The sequence below is a fragment of the Montipora capricornis genome, chromosome 7 (assembly GCF_036669925.1).
Source record: "Montipora capricornis isolate CH-2021 chromosome 7, ASM3666992v2, whole genome shotgun sequence".
NCBI lineage: Eukaryota > Metazoa > Cnidaria > Anthozoa > Scleractinia > Acroporidae > Montipora > Montipora capricornis.
In genome coordinates this window covers 25,131,917-25,141,772 of record NC_090889.1, presented here as the reverse complement: position 1 = coordinate 25,141,772, position 9,856 = coordinate 25,131,917, and the positions used below count along the sequence as shown (strand labels likewise).

The 9,856-nt window shown below is 39.5% G+C and overlaps 4 protein-coding genes across 4 annotated transcripts in view; 2 read left to right on the top strand and 2 right to left on the bottom strand.

Moving 5' to 3' along the window:
- The window catches only part of LOC138056615 (VWFA and cache domain-containing protein 1-like), a 28,161-nt gene extending 26,278 nt beyond the window's left edge, over nt 1-1,883 (top strand). Inside the window, exons 16-17 of the mRNA XM_068902455.1 lie at nt 854-1,066; nt 1,354-1,883. Coding sequence (XP_068758556.1) covers nt 854-1,066; nt 1,354-1,463 — 323 coding nt within the window. The 3' untranslated portion in view covers nt 1,464-1,883. The remainder of the gene's footprint in view (nt 1-853; nt 1,067-1,353) is intronic.
- The window catches only part of LOC138056622 (small ribosomal subunit protein mS25-like), a 194,238-nt gene that overhangs the window by 89,811 nt on the left and 94,571 nt on the right, over nt 1-9,856 (top strand). The window lies entirely within an intron of this gene.
- Nucleotides 4,515-5,798, bottom strand: LOC138056621 (uncharacterized). Its single transcript, XM_068902463.1, has one exon. It carries the CDS (start codon nt 5,472-5,474, stop codon nt 4,713-4,715), a length of 762 nt encoding a protein of 253 aa, XP_068758564.1. The 5' UTR covers nt 5,475-5,798; the 3' UTR covers nt 4,515-4,712.
- LOC138056562 (uncharacterized) lies at nt 7,710-9,839 on the bottom strand. Its single transcript, XM_068902381.1, has 3 exons — nt 9,741-9,839; nt 9,529-9,586; nt 7,710-9,291 (listed from the first exon to the last, which is right to left on the bottom strand). The coding sequence occupies exons 1-3, from the start codon at nt 9,813-9,815 to the stop codon at nt 8,732-8,734; spliced, it is 693 nt and encodes a 230-aa protein (XP_068758482.1). The 5' UTR covers nt 9,816-9,839; the 3' UTR covers nt 7,710-8,731.

The following is a 9,856-nucleotide window of genomic DNA, read 5'->3' as shown; positions in this document are numbered from 1 at the left end:
TTAAAGCTTTTTACAAATATTATTCATGAATTATCTTTGAAAAATGCGTGGTTACCCCCAATTTTCTTTTTGGATTTCAATAACACTTGTGAAGAAGATCTACATTTCCTGCATAATCACACATCGGGGCAAAAATATCTTTAATTAGTAGGCACCGTCCTTAAATCACTTTCGGTTGCTGTCCGCGTCTCAAAACCTCACGTGTTAAGCTCCCTACTTGGTAAAACAGCGTGCATACGGCGGAACGGATCAAGAAATGTGTTAAAAAGCTTGTGACATTGATTGTGACACCTATTACATAAACTAGGTAAATTAAAGTGTGCTAAATTCTCATCGTAGCAGTAGTGAGGTCTCAAGGTCGTTTGAGAGGTACTCGGGGAGCGCATGGTGAAAAACTTACGAGCCGTATTCTAGGAATGGCATGACCTAATATACATACTGTGAAATTGGATCATGCTGGTCTCGGGCACACCAGCCCTACTAAGAAGTACGACAAAATACGGGCGCAGTAACTTGTCCTTATATCACTCATTCTTTGAATCTGGCACTGGTCTCTTTCTTACCAGAGTTGGCCCTGTTATTCTTGCCTTCATGGTAGACATCTATTACCGTATTTCTCCTCGAAATGTTTGGCTGCACGTTTGAGTTTTTGAGTCATAGGAAAGATATTTTAAGTTATTGCGAGCTTATAAGGTAACTCGCGCTCCCCAATTCTTGGTGACTCTAAAAGAAACGACTTCAGTTGTCGATTGTGCGTTTGGAACTCGCACTTCTAAGAGTATACTGAATTAAACCTATAAAAGTTAGATTTCTACTCAGCTTATTTCATTGATTTTTCTGTATTCATGACTAGATGTGATTGACCAAAGAATGTCAACAATGCATATGGGACAAAGGACATCCACGATGCAGATGACTCAAAGACAATCAGCGATGCATATGGGACAGAGGCAATCAGCAATGCATATGGGGCAAAGGCAATCCGCGATGCAACTTGGACAAAGACCATCAGCGTTGCAAATGGGACAAAGGCAATCGAACATGCAGATGATGATGAACAACCCAGGTATGATTGCTTTCAACCTTGTTCCCCAGGACCTCTCCAACCCGAGGGTGAAGGAAAGGGCTTGGGAACGCCTAAACCTTGTATTCTTTGTGCCTTCGAATTAGATTTGTTGACAGTTACTCATTTGCCGAGTGTTGGAATATACAGATGTTGACGTAGACTTGCATTTGTGAATATAATTTGCTTACGTCCGTCCCCACGTCTGCTTTTCAGACCCCTAATTTCAATAGGTCTAAAAATGCAGACAACGCACCCTGAATGCGCTTTTTTGTTTCAATCGTTCGTAGGGATGCAGTTCTCTTCTGATGCAATGTCTGGTATGTGGTCGACTCAAGGATATGGCGGTCAATCACAAATGACGATGGCTGGCAACAGGAAAGTCTCCTTTAACTATTAACTGCTTTTGTCCTCTCCTTACTGTCATCACTTCACTCTTTGTACTTTATACTTAAGTTGTCGCAACGTCTGTTTAAACTGACAAAGAAACTTCATTGTAAATAACTGCAAAAAGAAATGCCTTTTTCTACTCATGAATTTTGTGTATGTGCAAGGATCCTTTAATGTACTATCTTTACCAAAGTTTCTCCTTTATTCCGGCAGTATCTGTTTTCGTTTAACTAAACTTTAAGTTGACTGATTACCAAGAGTTTTACTTTCCAATCAGATGTCTCTTGTTTGATTTAAATGGACCTTTTTTTTCTCTACACTATACATCTAACATTAAGAATCTTCTCTCTATTGATAATGGCATTTACTCTACTTGAGTCTTGCGGAAAGGTTTATTTAAGCCTTGGTACTATTAAAGATTTGACCTAACAAAGTTCTGTGGTAAATTAGTATGTGTTCGTCTTCGAAAACATTGGAGTACCATTTGATGTCCATGGGTTAATTTTCCTCCTAAACTCCCCAGTCCCCCACTTTCTCTAACCTACTCCTCGTGAGTGAAAAGAGCCAACCAATTCTCGCCGATGAATTCGCGATTATCCTGAGTTGTTAATTTTCTTTGAATTCACTCTTATCGTGAATTTAGAGGACTTAAAGCTTGATATGGATTATGGGAAATGGTCATATTTGTTTGAAAATACAACCCAAGTGTATGGACATAGGACTCGGACCTGGTAATGTTGATTAACCTGTCACCTAACCACTTGACCACCACACCCCTAGCTGCTCAGGGACAATATTTTAAACACTATTTGATCATGCTGTATCATCACTCGACAACAAACAACATTCAAAAGGTCGGTATCCAAACTTTACGGCAAAGCTAAACATTTTAAAATCAAAGCTTGGGCCTAAATTATTAATCTAGCTTAGCCTTACTAACTCTTCAGCAGCGATATTCTATGAGAGACTTAAATAAATGTTTTTTTGACACTGCGGTGTCTTGATCCTCAGTGGTGAAGCGGAAAGAGTAAAAGTAGAAGCTCCGGGCTCAAATCCAATCCACGGATACAATTTTTTATTTCCTTATTTTCTCTGCTACCACAAGTCCGGGGACACAGTGTCCTAAATAAATTCAAAGCAAGTTACGAATCAACAATAATCCTTAATTTAGAGACAAGATCATGTTGAAAAATAAACCAGTGGATGCAGCCTCCTTCCCAGAGTCCTCTTTGTCGATGAGGAGAGAGAAACTGGGAACAAGGTTGCCGGTGGGTGTTTATTGCAAGCTTATGGGTGTTAGGCTCGATTACCAGCCCCTGTTTCGGGAAATGAGCTAGCGCTCACTCCCGAAATCTCGGCTGGAAGCGTGAGGTGAGCCATTGTTAATCTCCACCAATCAGAAACTCGCCTGCACAAATCCGTCTGGCATAAATTATATGTTTTGGCTGCGAAGGTATTCTTTGACCCGGCCTGTTCGAGGTTTACAGTGCTTTAAGGTAGGAAACATCCAAGATTGCGACAACGAAAAGTGTTTGAGAAGCTGGAGAATGGGAATTGTGTCGTTTTCTACCGCCTGAGTTCGCAAACTTCACTGATTTTTCAGTTGGCGCTAAGGTCAAAATACGGCTTTCAAATCCATTGCTATTGCAATTTTCTCCTCATACTTCGCTAATGTAAGAGCAAGTAAAATTCCTCAAGATCAATTGAAAGTACTGCTGAGTTTATTGCTGGCAAAACGAGGGGGCCGATGAGGTCGACTGAGAGCTAAAGCAGCCGAAGATTTCGTTGATGATTCGCTGGTTGAATTTAAACTCACATTGATCATTTAACCACAAACTCAAGCTCGTATCATCTGGAAACTTTGCACAGACGTTTTAAGCATTGTTGTGTAATTTCTGTTTTCTTAAAATCAGTGTTTTTGGGATGTCTAATGCTATTTCCCCGCAACTATTAACTTCGCATAAATTATATTTTTAATTTACGTCACAGACACAATCTATCGCTCACGCGTCCAGCCGTCTCTTCTCGGGGAGGATACCCGAACTCGAGTGAGCGGCGGAAATCGAGCCTCCTGGGTGTTGGCTCGACTGAAAACTGAGTTTCCTGTTTATATGCGTCATCTTTTTGGTGAAACGAAGAATTAATAGACTTGGGTTTGGAATGACGTCAAAGCGAAAAATTTATGCCTTCTTTAACTTTTGTAGTAGGCGAAACTCTAATCCGGCTAATGTCCAATCTTTAAGCCCGTTAGGCCCGTTTCAAACGTCGAACTTTTCATGTGCCGAATCTAATGCAAATGTGAAAAATCCTTTGTTTTCGCTCATTTGCATTAGATTCGGCACTTGAAAAGCTCGACGTTTGAAACGGGCCTAAGTTATTCTAATTTTTGTTGACAAAATCTCTTAACACCATTCAGTTGTCAGATACTGGGCAGTAACTTTGCATTGAATAGTGTTATTTATTACACTTAACAAAAAAGGATCATGCATCAGAAAGTAAGGTCGAAGCTTCTTCATTTGGGAATAGTATTCTTCAAAGGCGCCATTTGGCCATGAAAGTTGGATCATCCCTGGCTAGAAAAACAGGGTTTACAAATAACAGGGGCACCCAACGAGAATATAGTTCAAAACCACTTAGATATAGCATCTTTAGACGCATCTTAGTATTTAAACGTTAGATATAGGCATATTTTTATCCCCTAACCATTTTTCCTCTGTTCGGATTTCCTAGCTGAAAGTCTAGTGATCCGAAAATTATAGGGATCAAAACTTACCTTTTCGTAAATTTCAGCCAAAAAATTGCTCCCGAAAATTCTGGGTGACATTTTTAGGGTAAAAATCCGTTAAAAATTGGGCAATTATACCATTTTTTGGAAGTTCGAAAATCCTAGGACAGGCGGGCAAGCAAGAAGTTTTACAACAAATGTTCCAAAAATTCTAGATCTCAAATCGTCTTCCGAACAGATATTTTCCGAAAATTGACGTTGGGTGCCCCTGAAATAACAACAATAAACGTTCATCGTTTTCGTTGCACTTTTGCATACATATTGACCTGACAGTAGTTAACTAAATACTATTTGTTTATTAAATAACATAATTAAGCGGTTTGACGGCATTTCTATCGTGTTGCAGACCTTCGTTTTTCATTTAACCTCAAGCTAAGCTTATATCGTGATTTACATCGTTCCTGTCTGGTGGTCACTGCCTTTTTTGAAACAGGTTACTGTTACGAAAACGCTTCACCGTTTTGAAACCAAATTTCAATGGCCAGCTGGAAACTTAAAGTGAACAATTGCTTTGTTCCCCAGAACATCATTTAAAGTAAAATGTTCAAATCCGTCTTTTTCGGAAGGTAAAACACCCTTTACTTTACTGTCGGCATGTTCAATACTCAAAACAAACTTTGCTTTCTGTGCTACCGCTTTCCAAAGGGTACAATTTCCGTTTCTATCGCGCAAAAATTCCCTACTTATCTCGTTACAGCAGTACGACATTAAAATAACGTCGACTTTGTCCATGTTGTTGAAAAATGACTCGTTAACCTCTCGGTTTTCAAACTGGAAACCTAATTCAAGCAAGTACTTCATCCAGCCCATCTCTGCATCATATCCCGTATAAGTCGGTGGCTGTTTCCATCTCGAGCTGTAAGGAAACGATTCAGCTAAAAACGCTTTTAATCCGCAAAGATCTGAGCCAGGTCCACATCCCAGGCTGGCAACAGTGGTAAGTTTCTTAAAGAACCACAAAGGAACGTACCCTTCGTCTACAACTTTTTCTATCGCCTTTTTGGTCAGACTTAACCGAGCGTTAAATAACTGCAGCGTGTAGTAAGCCTTGAAGTTCTGGTTGGCGAAACACATCGATCTCCAACTCCAGGCATTCTTGACTCCCTGAATATACAAAATTTTGCCTTCGCTCTTGTTAGTCAGCTGTAACTCGGCAATTGTTTCTATAAGTTCTGTGGCGCTTGGGTGCTTTTCTTCATCCTCAATTATCATGTTTTTCTTCTTAACAATCGCCATGTTTGCCTACAAAGTTAACGCAAGCATCCAACGAAAATGCGGAGGAATATTTATCGGACAAAAAAACAAAAACGAATCAGTCTTTTGAGTGATCCTGATTTCTCTGATGTCCTCTAGCTTCTAAAAAGTTTCGTTTCTTTTCATTCCTTTCATATGCTTTCGCTCCACTGCATCCACAACGCTCCAAACCCAAAATTAAGTAACATATTCTGACATGTTGACAGCTCTCATCACTAGTGTCATTTCGGTGCACCCATATATTAACGTAAAAAATCGATATTGCCCTGGGGGAAGCAATGGTGTAGTATCGAGAAGTTAGTTGCCACCTTTTTTGTTTAATTAAAAGGTCGATATTGATAAATATTGAAACTTTTTTCAACCTAAAATTTCCTCATACAGCGCGAAATTTTGAGACATCAGATGGGTCGCAGAGTAATTAGTTCACCTGGTAATACGTGATCCCCTTTTATCTGTCATGTCCTGTAACAATTAATATTAAACGATTAATATTAATCAAACGGATGGGTAACGGCATAAACAATCAACGTGGTCCAATTTAAGCAGATCGGCAAGGGATAGAAGAGGAAATGGAAATTAAAGAGAGCCACAGTTTCTACACAGTAAAAACTTAGTTGTCATCATTTTTTAAACACGAAAATTGCAATTTTTTGGTTAAATCTGATGACGTCAATTGAGATCTTTCGCAAAAAAAAAACATAATCTTGACTTCTACCAGCTCAGGAAATCCACATTCAAGCGACCCAGCATGTGTTTTTTGTATTTTTCTTCTCCCAGCTGTAACGCCTCAATATCAAAAAGGAAGTGCGACAGCACCCCGATTTAGAAAAAAATGTGACAAGAAGTCACATTAGGGCCAATATTTGGGATGCTGGAAGTCTGCGTGTTTGTCGTTGCGAAAAGATGATGCAATTGAAATGAGAAAAGGAACGAATTTTGTAAAGTACAGAAATAAAATCAGGGAAAAAAGTCAACAAAATGGATTATTGTAATCATTGAATTTTAGACATGGTCCACTTGTGGCATCCCTTGGTTCAGGAATATTTAATTAAAGTTGACAAAATTATTTTGTGTTATTAAATATTCCAGAGCCATTTCTTTGGCATTTCCGTTCGCGCAAGATCCAGATTCCGTTCATTAGCGACAGCAACGAGATCGATGAGGCCCAAGATGTTAACTTTTTCCTTGCAATGACTCGATAATGCCAAAAAGCTTTAAAATTCGTTGTGTTTGGCAAAACTACTCAATCAAGAAAAACAATCTGACATGATGCTGGTGAGAGCACTCGCCTCCCACCAATGTGGCCCGGGTTCGATTCCCAGACTCGGGGTCATATGTGGGTTGAGTTTGTAATGTTGGCTCTCTTTTCCGCTCCGAGAGGTTTTTCTCCGGGTACTCCAATTTTCCCTTCTCCTCAAAAACCAATATTTGATTTGATTTGAGTTAATTTTGTTAGTGTCCCTAATTAGCGCTCTTGTGCTAAATCAAGACACCAAAATAAAGTTGCTATTATTAAAATAGTTGCTATAAAAGGCTCCTTTGGCGTCATATGCTCGCTCACTAAAGGCAGACCTCTCAAACCCAAAAGACCAAAAACCTGGAGATCAAGGTCAAAAAACCTGGAGATGTGGGAAAAAATCTGGAGATTTATCGACGGCGTCAAAGAGAATTAAAACCAGTTCATCAAAATAAAGTTTTCGTTTCTGTTTATCAACATAAAATATTACGTGACCGTAGCAACAGAGAAATTAACGTTATTTGACAGATTCGTCCGATAAATATTCTTCGTTCTCCGCCATTTTGACAAAGTGGACGAAACGCATCTCACGGTGTAGATGCGACAAACTGGTAACGATAACCTTATTTGGCCTTTGGTTGTGAGGTCCGTGTCATGTGGTCGATCAAATATGGCAAATATTATGTGCCTCAGCACAGTGGATCTCTACAGAATTGGCGCCAGGAAATCAATTTTACAAGGCAGAAATGAAAATATTCGAGGAAAGTGTATTTCCATCGGCCTGTGAATCTGTTACCGTGAGATTTTTGCGCCTCATCGTGAGACCGTGAGATTGCCGCAAAAGCCAGGAGTCTCACGGCAAAACCGTGAGACTTCTCAGAGAGATCTGTAAGGGCTAGAGCTGCACCACAGTTAGGGGCTGTTAACATGATGACAGAAAGATCCTAGCACTTGGTAGATAACAACTGTAGATGGTGGACTATGATAAAGATTGTTTAATAGTAATATTTGTCACTATTTACGTGATGAACTAAAAATAAACTCCCTATGACCTCAATGAATTTTTCCACTTCATTTATTTTCCAAAATTGTCCCAAATACATCGTGTTGTTTTTAGAACATCCCCCCCTCCTCCAGTGAATTGATACTTTTATAATTGTGCAACACCAATTTTGGGGGTGATTTTGTCTCCATGACGTGTCCCGTGAAGTTCAACAAGATGAACTTCATGGGAAATGTCGCTGCAAAACATATCGTTTCAACATATCCCCGCCCCGAAATCATGAAAAAACGGTAGGCTGAGTGGATGACTGCGGTAGAAAATAATCTGCTTTCAATGCCCATATCTGAATGCTCCAGGGGGAGGAGTGGGGGAACATGTCCATGTTCCTCCCAGACAATGGCACCTTACAGCACTCATTCAGGACCCCCCCCCCCCCCCCGATGAAAAATCCTACCCATACCCCTGCTTGTGTCTACAAATACAATAGGTACTGGAAGTGTCTCCCTAACTCTAGCAAGTATTAACACTTATGAAGACATCAACTTAAAAGTAACACGAACAATAACATTCTAATGTTAAACTCTATTGTTGTACATATAACAACATAGTTGCAATAGTAGACTTAAGGGGGTACTCAACTGTCCATCAGCCATTTGAGGAGGAGGCATAGTTGAGTCGGTTCGATCCCCATGTCATTCCATCGACATCTGTTTTGACTTTTGTCTGATCAGTCTAGCTGTAGCTTTGAATACCCATAAAATGAAGCATTGGTAGAGGAAGGGGGGAAGGGGGGTGGTAAAAGATGCACAATGAGGGCCATGAGTTTATCAGTAACTCCACATGTAGATTACTGGCGCCTTGGTTACCCTCGTAAAATAAGGACCTTTGCCTTTACATAACTGATTTTTGTACCAGATATATTTTCTGTTAACCAACCCTTAAGAAGGCAAGAAGGACCAAGCTCAAACTCAATGCTATCAATGCTCTCACAATATACTGCTAATTCATGTCATATTTGCCTCTTATAATTTTATACTTTATCCCAGGGCAGTCTTGTACTCTTCCTCCTTCAAACAACACAACACCATGCTCTTGTAAAGCCGCTTTCTCGCCAGGAATGTAAGCAGTTATAACTTTACCATTGCTGAGTTTCAGTAGAGCACATTTGCGGTTCCCAGAGTTGGGTTTCTTGGGTTTTCGTGTAAAGACCTTGACACAAACTCCTTTTCGCTGGGGACCTAATAGAATTCTCTTACTTTTGGGAACATGTTTTTCTGGAATTTCCGCCTTTGTTTTAGCTTTCCCACGTCGGTACTGGTTTAAAGTAGGAAGAAATCTTACACCAAATGAAGATGGAAACTCCCAACTAGTAAAAAGCTCCTTTTTCAGTGAGATAAAAATAGACGATGAATGAAGACATGGTCGTCCATGGTGTGTAGGAGAAGATAATAGTTTATGACTGTGGAATGATCTAGTTTTCTGTGACACATATCTTGTCAGTAAAGTCCCTTGATCATTGAATGTCTGAAACAAATTTCTTGTTGATGAACAACTGGTACCTGGAAAGTAATAAATTGAACTATTAATTTTAATCAATCAACCAGTCAATCAGTCAATCAATCAATCCTTTAATTGATAGAATGCCAAAAATTCTAAAACAAAATAACAGGTGAGACCAAATAGTGGATTTTGGTAATTTATTATGGTGTGGCTTTAGAAAAGTTAAAATAATGCCTGTAGTGCAAAACGAGGATCCATATTCCCAGTTCAACATTAAATTGCAAAGGAAAGGATACCTGTAAAATACGTGTAACCCCTTGCGGTAGACATCAAAAAGTCGTTGAAGGACAATTTCTGAAATAACACAAATAATAATTAACACATTTGCAGATTTATAGGATTGCATGTGAACGGAAGATGATTCGTGAGGATTTGATCACACGTTTAAACATGAGGTTTGGTATTAAAGTTAAATGTGATGAAATGTGGTGAACGACATAAGTCTTACCCTTTGAAGAAAAGAAGGAAGAAATCCGCGATTGAAATCTCCACAGAGTAACTTACGACCAAAGACGGCCGCCATATTTGATTATGAACGTAAATTGCTGACCATAAAGATAGCTG